The sequence below is a fragment of the Eleutherodactylus coqui genome, chromosome 4 (assembly GCF_035609145.1).
Source record: "Eleutherodactylus coqui strain aEleCoq1 chromosome 4, aEleCoq1.hap1, whole genome shotgun sequence".
In the NCBI taxonomy this organism is placed as follows: Eukaryota; Metazoa; Chordata; class Amphibia; order Anura; family Eleutherodactylidae; genus Eleutherodactylus; species Eleutherodactylus coqui.
Genome location: NC_089840.1, coordinates 225580659 through 225594310, shown reverse-complemented (window position 1 = coordinate 225594310; position 13652 = coordinate 225580659). Strand labels below are relative to the sequence as shown.

Below are 13652 nucleotides of genomic sequence, written 5' to 3'. Positions count from 1 at the left end.
CCTTCATATTCGCGCAATGCAACAATTCTTTTTTTTTTTACGATAATAGTTTTATTCTGAAAGGCCTATATATTGATAGATAGAAGCTGCAGAAGACAAACTGTGCAATTGTATTAATTAAACCCCATTGCGAAAATTGTCATGCATTTAAGCAAAAAGAAGAATTGCCCCTTTAAGTGTCCATAGTCATATAGTCGCGCGCAGCCAATAATTCTAAACACGTCTTGTATTTACACTTATTAGGACAATTTTATAAATCTCCGGATATTCTAGGACTGATGTTAGTATAGCGCCACCTGCTGTTTCTGTTCTGTGTCACCCTCCTCAGTAAGGCTGCTTTTACACAGAGCTATCTCGCTTGCATGAGCGAATGAGCTGGTGCCATCATCAGCCTGTTTAGACAGGCAGATTGATTGTTGACTCGTTCAATGAGAATCGTTCACTTCTCATTCAGTGTTCACATTCGCTGTATGAAGCACTGAATGAAAAGTGTTTACACGGAACAACAAATGAATGAGCCAGCGATGATTTCTAGTCCTGCAGAAACTGAACGACGAGCAAGAAGCAAAGGATTCTCGTTCATCGTTCAGTCATTGGCTGCGTTTAGATCGACCGATTATCGACTTTCATTTAACCCCTTAAGGACAGGGCCTATTTTGGGCTTAAGGACGCAATGATTTTTGGCGGATTTTCATCTCCATTTTTCAAAAGCCATAACTTTTATTTTTACTTTTATGGCTACTGCCCTGCCATGCCTTATCGCTTATACAGCGATCATAGGCATTGGCACTACAGGACGCCAGTGTCTGGCGTCCTGTTGCCATGGCGACAGGCCGGGCTCTCACAATAACATCGCGAGAGTCGGCTGGAGACACAGAGGGAGTGCGCTCCCACTGTGAACTATTTCCCTGCCGCGATCTACTTAGATCGCGGCAGGGAAGGGGTTAACAGCGGGGGGCGCATCTCTGTTGCAGCGGGACGCCAGCTGTGACTGACAGCCGTCTCCCGCTGCAGGATAGCGCGAGGTCAGTCATGATCTCGCGCTACCCCGATGACGCAAGGGTACGTTATTTTGCAGGAAGTACCAGCCTGCCATGACGTACCCTTACGTCATGGGGCGGGAAGGGGCTAAACAATTTTTGGAATGATAAACGTTCTGTATAGCCGCACTTTCATTGTTCCAAAGTGGTCACATCTACTCGGTGTTGCTTCTCCGCAGTAACGCTGTCGCATTCTCTTATCACCTAAGGCTCATTTAGACACAATGATTATCACTCAAAATTCACTCAAAAGCCGTCTTTTGAGCGATAATCGTTGCGTGTAACTCACTGTCATCGTGCAGTTTTTGATAAGCCGTCACTCATCGTCGTCTTTCAGCATGCAGAAAGACAGCAATGAGCCTTATCAGGGATTCACAGCGGGATACAGCTAATACTATTGTTTCAGCTGTATCCCGCTCACTGGTGACAGGCAGGTTATGAAGAACAGAGAGGTCCAGCTCTGTTCTCCATACCCCGCTCGGAGCGCTCGGCTGTATAACAGCTGCGAGCTTCGTGCAGAGAACAGCTGGATGCAGAACACAAGCGGGGATACCCCACCCCGCTTGTCTTCTGAATCCTCTGTGACAGCCGGGCGCTCCCAGCAGGGAACAGCTAGATCCAGAAGACAAGCAAACTATTCTAACATTAGTCCTGGAATATTTAGAGATGGGAACATTTGTATTTTAATAAGTTGAAATACATTAACATGTTTATAAATATAGAATGGACGCAATTAGAAATATTTTTCCTGGGACAACATCTTAAATTTAAGACCTCATGTCCACAGGCAGATCAGATTCCGCATGCAGGAACCCGTCCATGTGGGAACCGCACTGAAATGGAGCACGCTGCGATTTGTTTTCCGAACCAAAAGGTCCGCAAATCAAATTTGCATGCGTTAATTCAGGTGCCGATGCTTTCCTATGGGCAGCTTGAATCGCGGATCCACCGTGCAGGTTTCCCACGAGAATTCCGTAAATAAAACCCGCCCATGGACATTGGGCCTCAAGGTTGCATTCACACAGGCGAGAGAATTATGTGAGTTATGTGCGTTGCGAAATGCATAAAACTCGCATGCACATACAAGCCATTACTTGTCATGGATGTACTTCCATGGGTGATTCTACTCTTACAGTGAAGCTGTGAGTTGGGAAAATCGCAGAATGTACTATTTTTATGCAAGACTCTCAAACTAGAACAGGCAGATCTGCAGTCTCCCGCGCACGGACAGAGTCCGCGAATGCACCCTTAAGGGGTTGTCCCAAGACGAGATTTTACCCTCTCTCCACAGTATAGAGGCTGATAGGCAAGCACTGTAGCCATTACTATAGCTGCTACAATAGTAATTGCCTCTACAAAAAGCGACTCCCTCATATATTCTAGTTCCTTCCACATTTTGCGGTAGTATTTTTGGCGATGCTACGCAGCACATCAGCAACACTGCTGTGAGTGAAAGGACTTCAGAGTAGATGCTAGCTGTGCTGGAAAAAGCTTTCATCGCTGCTTTTAGCCATGTGTTGTGTAGAGAGAATACAGCGCATTCATGCTGCTCACGCGTTTCTCTCCTTTGCTGCCCATACAGTTTTTTCTGCTGATCACTTTATTGCTTGCTTTTAACTGTTTATATGATTATTTTCCTGTTTTGCTTTCCTCTATTATTTTGCAGCTATTACTCTTCACTTCCTGTGTATGATGCAAGGTGATACTGCTGATTTGAGTGTGGTTGTGCCTTTTATGTTAAAACTACTAACCCTGTTTTCAGTGCTGGATTTAGATTGCCTGTATGTTTAATGCCATTACCCACCTGACTAGTGATCGTATGGACACGAAGATTGAGAATGCATTGAGTGTATTTATTTAATGTGGATTAGCATGATTTACAGATTATAGAATTGATGTACTACATTGGTGAAATACATAAAACTCACTGCTAACATTTTCTGGTTCCATATTATTAAAAACTTGTATATTGCACCCTTTATGTATGTATCCCCATCCACTTATGTAATGAAACAATTACTAGTGCAATGGTCAATGCAAAAACAAGAGGGATAGGGGCAATAATAATGAAATATATGTATATAAGAATTGCCCCTTTTCCAGCATTATGGTAAATGGACACCAAATGTGTGCAGGACTGAGAGTACTTCACATTTTATCGCAGAGGTAATGACAAAGATGCATAGGGTAGTTAAATATCTACACTGAACGATCACTATATTAGGGACACCTACTCACACCTTTTTGGGCTGCCACGGCTTTCAGACATCAATAAACAGATTCCACAAGGTTGTGAACAACCTCCATACTCAACCCAACCCATGCCCGCTGCAGCAACTCCTTCAGTTGGTGGACAGTTTGCCGATACGTGGTTGTAGAACCCACAGTCCTTTCCGGCATATCCCAAACACGTTCAATGGGGTTACAGTCTGGCAAGTTTGAGGACCAAGGCAGTGTAGAGGATTCATTGTCGTTTTCCTCCAACCACTCCTTATTTATCAGATCTCGATGACGCTCAGCGTTTACATGCCTCTACACAACATTTACTATCTAGTATTTATCATTATCTATTGTTGCTGAAGTTCTTGTTGCAGCTTGGTTCATATACAATGCTGTAGGAGAAATGTAGTAATATACAGTTGCCATTCAGATGGACTCTCTGCTCTGTCTCATAGAGGGTAGTTTATGACATAAGTGAGGTTCCTGTTGAGATTGGCCTTGAATCCCTCCTAAAGCACATTAGGTGACCCAGTTCACTGCGTGTCTACAGGCACCCCAGCCAACCATCTCTCCCTCGATGGACAAATCCCCACCAGCCTCTGCTTCTCTAGCAATGGTCAAGTCACTCTGGCCTCTAGGCCATTACCTCTCTTGTAATGGACAAGATGATCACTGTTTTACCCCCCACAAGCCCAACTTGTCCTTCAGCTCACCAAAGTGTTCCCAGTTGGTAAGCCTCAGGCCTAACAGTTCTATACGCCAGCAATTGGTTCTCCAAGCATCTCCCCCACTCCTCTCTCTGGCACCAAAGCCACTTTCTTTCATGACTGCTTCTACTAAGGGCATCAAATCTGCAAGTTAGCAACAGGGAGAGGCCACTGAGCAAGTGATTGGATATTATTGCATCAAGAATACGGAGCTGAGCCGTACCCTGAAATCCAACATATTCTCATCAGTTTGTTGCAGCACAATTTCTGTTGTACTTTATATTATTTATGTATAAAGATCTGTCCCTAGGGTGGCCGAATCAAGCAATTGTTTGCTTCTCATTGTAAGCCAATTTGATTTTGCTCAGTAAGAGTGGCTTCACACCGGCCAATAGTCGCCCGAGTAATCACTCCAAAGAGCTTTTATGGGCAACTTTTGCCCCATATAAATACAAGGCCCAACAGGGCAAGTAGGCGAGAGTCGATCACTTGTCGGAGTCACTTGAGGTTTTTAGGTGAGCAAAAAAACCTAACGACTATCCACCCATGAAAACAGGCAGTTGTTCCTCTATTAACGACTGCCTGTTTACTATGAATGGAGGCAGGTGGCTGGAAGAGATCTCCCACATGCTCTGCGAGTGATTATCTCTCCCGCATGTGCTGTTGGGACACCCGTCGGGCACTTAAGCGCCCAACAATCATGTAAAGCCACCCATGGTTTTTCAAGACTATCAAGACTATCCAGGATGTCCCTGCACCTTCCCCTACCTGCATTCTTTCCGGACAACGCATTAAAGGAAACAAGTTTGTGTTTTCTCAGATTACAATCTTTATCAATGGAAAATTATACATAGAAATGTTATGTTTCCTGAAACAGAAGTGAAGACCATCCTTGTGCTAACAGGGCAGCGTGCACCTTGGCGTGTTGAAGCACAAAGCCTACGGAGAGGCCTTTTCTTCCTTTATTTAGTAGTTACAAAGAAGCAGACTTGTTTTATTGAGTCAGTCACTGGAAGGTCTGAGACGCTCAGGATTCACATTACACAATGCTTGGGAAAACCTGAGGATATCCCGTAACCTGTAAGGGCATTCTGTCCCTTAGTAAAGAAACCGGTTTAAATCAAAGGAGCTTTGTGTGCCTCATACAGGCATGGCTTGTTTGTGCTCACGGTAGCCAACTGTTGCCAGAAGATCTGTGTCTTGTTTAATTGTATGAGAAGGAAAGGGCCGCTGTAGTCATCAATGTGAGTGTATGTTCAGGCCGGAAGACTTGCCAAGTTTGACTCAATAAGAAAACATCTGAAGCTGACTGTGTATCTATTCCCAAGGCGTCTTATGCTGCTCTCATACTGCAGGCATGGCTTTAAAATTGTCCATTTAATGGATGGCAATGTGCATCTAAGAACATCTGATATAGTGAAGGATACATAATCCAATGCTTGAGATATTTAGAGCTATTGACGCTTGAAAAGAGTGTTCTCTTTTTAACACCTTGTTGTATTTAGGTGTAGATGCTGTACTGATTAATTTTATCTTTATATTGGTCAGAAATCCAATTCTCCAGCTTTAATTCATACATCCATTAGATTAAAGTGGTTGTCTGGTTGCAAACTAGTAATGGGTTATCCATAGTCGATCAGAGAGGGTCTGCTGCCCAGGATCCCTGCCAGGCAGCTCTATTTCTACTGCAGTGGTCAGGCTTGGTATTACAGGCAAAGTTCTCACTGAAATGAATGCGAACTTAAGATGTAATACCAAGCCTGGCCACTGCAGTTGGATGGGGCTGTCTATTTCCTGTGGAAATCAGCTCAGTTTATGAGCACACTGGTCTGTGGAACATCAGGGGTCCCAGGTGCCAGACCTCCACCGATGTACTATTGATGGCCTATCATACGCATAGACCATCAATACTTTACAACTGGGCAACCCTTTTAAAGATGGCCTGTCAGCTGTCCTGTCATGTGTAAGTGAATTAATTGTATTCTGCATAATATAACAATTCTCAAACATCTCTGCTTATAACGGTCTTTAGTTGATTTGCCATGATCTCTGCCCCTCTCCCTCATCTGCTCCTTTTTGTGTCTGTTGGTCTGTTTTTTCTTGCACATTGACTTGAATGGGCCAGTCTTTTCTACAAATCGCATCAAAATACTGCATGCTATGAGTTTTTCTTCTTGCCATGTGTGTGTCCACATTGACTAATATGGGTCAGTTTGTCTAATCTGCTTGTTACTTTCACAGGACACAGACTTACAATACGCTAGTGTGCCGGAGGCTTAAATGCAGGAGCGTAACTATAGGGGATGCGGTTGCACCCGGGCCCTGGAGCCTTAGGGAGCCCATAAGGCCTCTCTTCTCCATATAGGGAGCCCAGTACTATGAATAAAGCATTATAGTTGGGGGCCCTGTTACAGCTTTTGCATTGGGGCCCAGAAGCTTCAAGTTACGCCTCTACTTAAATGTGTAAAGTTCTGGATGTCTACGACCACCACTTATGACCCTTCTACGCGGGTTGGCAGTCGGGTAAATGACTGCACAAGTGCTGCCATCACCGCTAAGGTCGTTGGCGCTTGTGCAGAGCGTTTACACTGACAGACTTCACCTTCTATGTGAAGCGCTGAGCGGGAAGCGTTTTACACAGAACTACAAGCCCGCGATCCAGCGATCGTTTTTAAGCTGACTGACGCTATAAAAACCTGTGAAAGAAAAGTGAGCGATTTTGATGCATTTACACTGCACAATTATCGCTCAAATTCGTTAGTTTAAACGCATTTTGAGTGATAACCATCCTGTGTAAATGCCCCTAAGGACAACTTACTGAGCTATAATTTACTTATTGAGTTCAGTGTATGGCCGTTGTGTATTAACTCCTGATCGTCCCCTACTGGTGGCTGAAGGCGACGAGAATTTAAATGTTTAATTTTCTGTCTATTCAGGCAATTTCAAGTTGTGTATCAGGAAAAGCCCTGGAGCCCTGAACAATATATAAATAAACTGAATCAGAACAGAATTTTAGACTTGAAGCATTGTATTTGCATGACAAAATGTATCACATATTATCATACTTGCTGAACTGATCTTTTCTGGATTGTTACCAAAATTAATTATTAGAACTAATCGGAGAAACTGCATGAATAGCTGAATCTGTTTTTTGTCCCCATAAGAATTTTCCTTACACCTGAGATTCTGTTTCTAACAGCTTCCTGGTTAGCTTCATGGTGGACGCCCGTGGTGGCTCAATGAGAGGAAGCCGACATAATGGCATGAGAATCGTTATACCACCAAGGAAGTGCACAGCCCCAACCCGGATCACCTGCCGCCTGGTCAAGAGACACAAATTAGCTACACCACCAATGGTAGAAGGAGAAGGATTGGCAAGTCGTTTGGTTGAAATGGGCCCAGCAGGGGCTCAATTTTTGGGGTGAGTTACTTTAAGATACACTAATTTTATAACTTACTGCTTGAAATAAGCTTCCATACCGTGATATCAGACAAAGCAACTCATACACGCTTCCCTCCATAGTGACATCCATATAATGGAATTTACATTCAAGCCAAGGGTGTAGTTGTTTAGATTTTTTAAGCCAAATATATAATTTGGGTTCAAATTAGTTAAACATTTGAAAGGTTGTCCCATTTGAAGTTGTCCTCTATCAACGTGATCGGAAATAACTGATCGGTTGGGGTCTGACAGCTAAGAATTGTATGTAATTGATATTATTTGCTATGTTCTCCTTTTATTCAATAGGATAAACATTTACAACAGTATACATAATTCCACTAAAGAGGTTGACCACAGGATAGCCTATAACTATCTGATTGGTGATCACTTGGCCCCCTACTGAAATCGATGCTTCTGAAGGCCCATAAATGAATGCAGTAGTGATCTAGTATGCTCACTGCCACTCCTTTTTCTTTCAACTGGACTGCAGGAGATAGCTGAGAGCTTGAACTTGGCTATCTCTGACTTACTGGTCATGGTAAATGACCTTAAGAAGACAACAAAGGCATCATTGTTTGAAAACATCTAGTTGTCTGTTGATAGTTGTCGCTTTCAATGTTTTTCAGATGCACATAGAGCAATCAGGATCACAATAGTGTTCAAAAGTCGTATGTTCGTTTGTGATGTGAGTAAGGCAGTAGTCCATATAGGGCGTAGATGTTGCATAGTCGAACACAGCCTCCTGATACAACACTGGACATCACATTTTGTCATCCCTGTCATTGGGGATTTTACTGCCTTAGTAGACAAACTGGTCAACCAGTTTGTAACCACTGTTGGTTGACCTTGTTTAGGGCATTTGTTGGTGTGGTGTATCATTATCTCTGTCTCTTCTAGTAGTTAATTCATAGACCAACCTCCGACACGTCTTGTTCCAGACCTGATTATATTGGAGTTTGGCGAGCAAAGTCCAAGTCGGAAAACCATCTTGTGGGTTACATCCCACAAAGCCAATTATTTTCAGCCTGATTGCTTGTCTCATGAGGTGGTCAAGCACTAGTTTGAAAAGAAATGGCGATGGATTACACCCTTGCTGGAAACCTGTCTCGATGCTGAAAAAATCCATGGCCCTCATGTTCATCTGAATGTAGCAATTAGAGTTAGAGTACAGTGCACAAAAAATGTTAAGGAACTAGTCGGGTAGGCCGTAGGATTTGATGATCTTCTGTAAGCCGTCTTACTGAACGTGGTCGAATGTTTTCTTAAAATCAATAAAACTTAACCATAACATCTGCTGGATAACAAGACTCTGTTCAATGTTGGTTCAAAGTGTGACTATCTGCTCGATAGATGACTGCCCTTTTTGGAATTTTCCTTCTTTCTGGTGCAGGCTTGGGACCAGCAATGGCAGAGTTGATCATGCTAGATTTTTACTCCATTTATTCAGGGACCTTCGGGACCATCGTCCGGATCAAATCGGATCCCACCAACCAGATAGTTGTCCCCTATCCAGTGGACAATCTGTTTAATGGAATTATGTATACTGTTGTAAATGCTTATCATGTTTAAATAAAGGAGAACACCGCAATTAATATCACTTAACGTTCTATATTCCAGCAGTCAGACCCCAACAGTCAGTTATCTCCTATCCCATGGATAGGGGACAACTTCATTTGGTGGGACAACCCTTTCATGTTTTATTCGATTGTATCCACATTATATGTAATATGTAATTTGCAATTACTGGAGTTAAATGGAAAGTCTTACATCTAGAGAGGTAATGGTAAAGGAACAATTCTGGAGGAATCTTTGTATATCCCTATGACACACTTGCATCAGTCTCAAAAATCACTTAAGGTTCTATTTAGTAGAATTTGGTGAGAGTTTTATTGGTCGTCTTGAGGCCTGATGCAACTTCATTGAGGAGAACAGAAATCCTATCTTTATCCCTTTTTGTATTTTGATGACTGTACTATATTTACTGTATGTAGATTATTGTGTTTTTCTATCCGTCTCTCCCATTTTGTAGAATACCGTTACACATTTTGCTACGCAACAGATCATTTTGGAGAACTGTTGTGATGGGGCTGCACTCTCTCGCAGATACTGCTTTGACAAGTTAGATATTTTTGGGACTACAGCCTCTCCATTCACTTACAGCCAGTAGCATAGTTGTTTTCGAGTGAACTTTTAGTAAATATTAATACAGCATACAATTTGCAGGCATGCATGTGTACAGTATGGCCTCATACCTATGGGTGTCAAAATAACGGATCTGTATTAGGCATGAGTCCTACAGAGAGGAACCACAGTTGGAGGGAGTTAATGTACATCTGTAAGGCTGCCTCAACATCTACGGTGGAGAGTCCATTTTCCTGCTCTGTTTGTGGAGCATTAAAGGGGAATCCGTTGGCCAAATGAGTCCATCTTATGACTGAATCGAACATTGCCGAACTGAGCCCATTGACTATACTGGAGTTCATTCGGTTTCCGATCAGCCGCCCAGCATTTTGCATGCAGCGTTTTTTCTTCCGGTATTTTGAGCCACCGACTGGAGGTTCCAGTGCAGATGTGATAGCAGCTTAACCCACATCGCTTTATAAGCAGGAGTGATCTGAGTAATAGACAGGGCTGCTATGGTTAGACAGTGTTTTGGGCAAGGAGAAAAGAATGAGCTGTCCCGGTGCCATTACTACACAAAAAACAATTGCAGCGCTAAAGGGAGTCTGTCACTAGCTTCATACTGCCCAAACCTTGGGCAAGATGAAATCCTGTACCCACCTTCCAGACGGGAATGTTTTACTGTGAAACTCAAAAACATGCTTTTAAAAGCAACTAGGAATGGGGAGAAGTAATCGGGGCGGCTATCCGCCCAACTCCTCTAGATTGATGGGTCTCTCTGTTTGCGAATAGGGAGAAACCTGGCAATTTAGCTGGGTTGGGACAAGACCATCAAAGAACCGCCCTGATGACTCCGCTTCCCATTCCCGGCTGCTTTTTAAATGTTTTCTCTGTAACGTTGCAGCATTTCAGTGTAGCACATAGCTCTCTGTAATGTGGGTGCCTGTCTGGATTCATGCGGACTGTGATTCAGGCAGTATAAAACTAGTGACGGGTTTCCTTTAAACTTAACCTATGGAGCCACTTTAAAGATGATACTATCAGTCAGTGTTAGACTGAGGTACATTGAGTCCAGCAGAAGATAGATAATAATATACTACTTGTAAAATAACCTAAAACAAGTGACAGACCCCTGCAGTGAGTTACCCACTCTACTGCCAACTTTGAAATGGTTCTTCGTTGCTGGACCTCATAGATCCTATTACCATGTTGGAGCTTAGACCCACAGGATGACGTACCAGTGGGCTAGTCTGGCCTTCTTATCAGTTACCCAATAGGATATTACATTAGATCCCCCCCCCCAATCTGTAGGGTTACTAAGAATTCAAATAACTTGGGGTCATTTCATATGGGATGACTCGAATGCTTAAGCCCTGGACAGTCGTCCCAACGATTATCACTCTGGTGCTTTCACACAGGAATGAGGATTGGTCTCTGAATGCAGGTGAAGCGTGCCAGAGGTCTTTTCCGGCCGCCCACCTCCGTTCAGAGTTAACAGACAGTCCTTCATAAATAAATAACTGCCTGTTTACACGGGACAAGAGTTGTTTAATTTTTATGCCTGCATAAACTGAACCACTTAAATAATTACCGTTAATTCATTAAGTCGTTGGCTGTGTTTACGTTGAATGATCATTGCTCAGCTTCATGTGATCTAGCAAGTAAGGGTCCATTTAGACCCACCGATTTCTCGTTTAAATGAGTGAACAGCATCAGAGTTTATACAGATAGATACATTGTTGGGTCGTTCAAATGAGAAATCGTTCAGTCGTTCGCATGCACTGTATAAGTGACTGAACGATGGGTGTTTAGACCAAACAATTAGTGAACGAACCAATGATGATTTTTATGCCTGACCAAAAAGCAAACGATCTATCATTCATCGTTAGCTGTGTTTACACAGAACGATTATCATTCATTTTCGCTCATTTAAAGGTTTTTTTGAATGGTAATCGTTCTGTGTAAAAGGACCCTTATGCTTACAGAGCAGATAAGTCTAGAGAATATACATTCTTGTTAGTGAGCTGCAGACTCTTGGCACCATTTATAACGGTAGCCACACAGTTTTTTTTCAGCATACATATGAGGGCTGTTTCATACGGGCGCTGCGATTTTCGGCCGGCTGTGTCACAGCCACAGCTCGACCGAAAATCGCATGAACGAGAGACCGCCATGACCAAGTCATGGCTGCTTCTCCTGTTTATGCATCTGTTCAGATGGCCCAGGTCCGGCGAGTATACGCCGAGCCCGGGATACCGTCGGGCAGGGGGAGAGAGTTAAGCTCTGCTAAATTCCCATCCCTTCTCTCCCCCTCTCCGCCCCTTTCCGGCTGTCTGCAATAGGAGGGGGTGGGATGGGGCGGGAGCTAGTGTGCTAGATCCCTCCCTTTGTCAACAGCCAGCAACGGGCTAAGAGGGGCAGAGTTTAGCAGAGATGCTGCTAAACTCTCTCCCACCTCCCTTTTTCGGCAGCTCCCATAGGAGTCTACAGGACCGGCCGCCGTATTCAGGTCGGAATATAGTTCCACAACTATCTTTTCCAGACTGCGTAAAAACGGCCAACCGGGATGTGCACTGCATGCGCTATTTTGGCCAGCCGTTTTTACGCACCGCAAAAATGAACTGGAAATGCCTCAGATAGGTAGTGTATATCGGCTGGCCGTGAAAATGGGGCCGATATACGCTTACGTGGATGAAGCCTGAAGTAGAATATACAACTAAATGCATATAAAGCAACTGGCTGCCATTTTTGCAAACTGTCAGGATCAGCACAAACCTTTTGCCCTTCCACTAATTGTATTCTTATAATTTGTTAGTAAGCAGACGCTGAATAAGATAGCATTCACAGAGGAGGATTTACTACGCTGTAGGGGTTCCTTTCAGAGGTTCCATGACAGCTGCAGAAAAAAGCGCTGTGACGAAACCCCCAAACGGAGCCATTCATTTGTATTGTGAAATAGAAGACACTTTGGTTTATGTTTTTGTTTCATTTTGTAGAATAACTTGGTTGACTACGCTAGTGCTTACTCCAAATAAACCGTAAACCAACGAAAACCTTGTAAAACAGACACCAAAGTGACTGTTTCAGAATACAAATGAATGGCACCGTGTGCGGGTTCCGTCACAGCGCTGTTTTCTCCAGCTGTCATGGAACCTCCGAAAGGAAACCCCACAGCGTAGTAAATAATGCTTTGTGAAGCTCCCTACCAACGAAGACACATTTAACTTGTAATTCGTGGGGGCAGGCCACAGCTTTTATTTCTTAGCATAGGAGGACCTTGCAAAACGATAACTACTGCCAATACTGATTTGAAGAAGTCGCTAGAGGGTGGAGCTACCACTCCTGCGGCAAGAATGGCATTGTTAGGCTACATTCACACGAGCGCCGAGAAGCGCAAAACTCGCGTCACTATGAACTGCAATCTTTTGAGTCATACCCTTGGCCTTTTTTTTTTTTTTGCCGACCATCTGATGCGCGTGAAGCAAGCGCCGAAAGATTGCAGTTTTACGGAAGCGATGCAAGGCGTTTTTGCACGAAAACCTCGCATCCGCGGGTAAAACGCACGTTGACAAGCGTGATATCAGGCCAGGGTTCTCGCTCATGTGAATGTAGCCTTAGTACACCTCGCTGCTTCTTCATATATTTCCTCCATCTACTGTAGGGTTTTCCTAGGCGCCAGCTGTGACCCGGATCATGGTCAAAAAGGAAGGACCTCCTCCTGAGCACAAGTTATATTATCTTTAAACTTCTTTCCACCAACATCATTTACCCCTACTGTTGCTGTAGGTGCTGCCGAAAATTAAAGAAAAATATTCTGCCACTGAAGGGCCATACAGCCTAATCGCTTCCTTATCAGAAGTTTTATCTCCTTTTATTATCAGGCATGGGCTACCCAGACAATTTATAGTCTGTGGGCCGTCAGCAACCGGTTAAGCACCTACATTAGTTTTCACATTGGAGGTGTGGTTTAATATGTTGCAAATATGAACCAATTGTATGAAGCAATGAGACTGCCCACATCACAGAAGCCATATGAAGATTTTGTCACTATATTACATGAACCAAGTTCACATGCAGTATCTTTATTGGTTTTGGTTATTACCTTCGTGCGTGATATAAAAA

General features: G+C 43.5%; 1 protein-coding gene across 6 annotated transcripts in view; it reads left to right on the top strand.

Moving 5' to 3' along the window:
- The window catches only part of ANK3 (ankyrin 3), a 331375-nt gene that overhangs the window by 259750 nt on the left and 57973 nt on the right, over nt 1-13652 (top strand). For all 6 annotated transcript variants that reach the window (XM_066600799.1, XM_066600801.1, XM_066600798.1 and 3 more), the window contains one exon: nt 7167-7388. In XM_066600799.1, coding sequence (XP_066456896.1) covers nt 7167-7388 — 222 coding nt within the window. The remainder of the gene's footprint in view (nt 1-7166; nt 7389-13652) is intronic.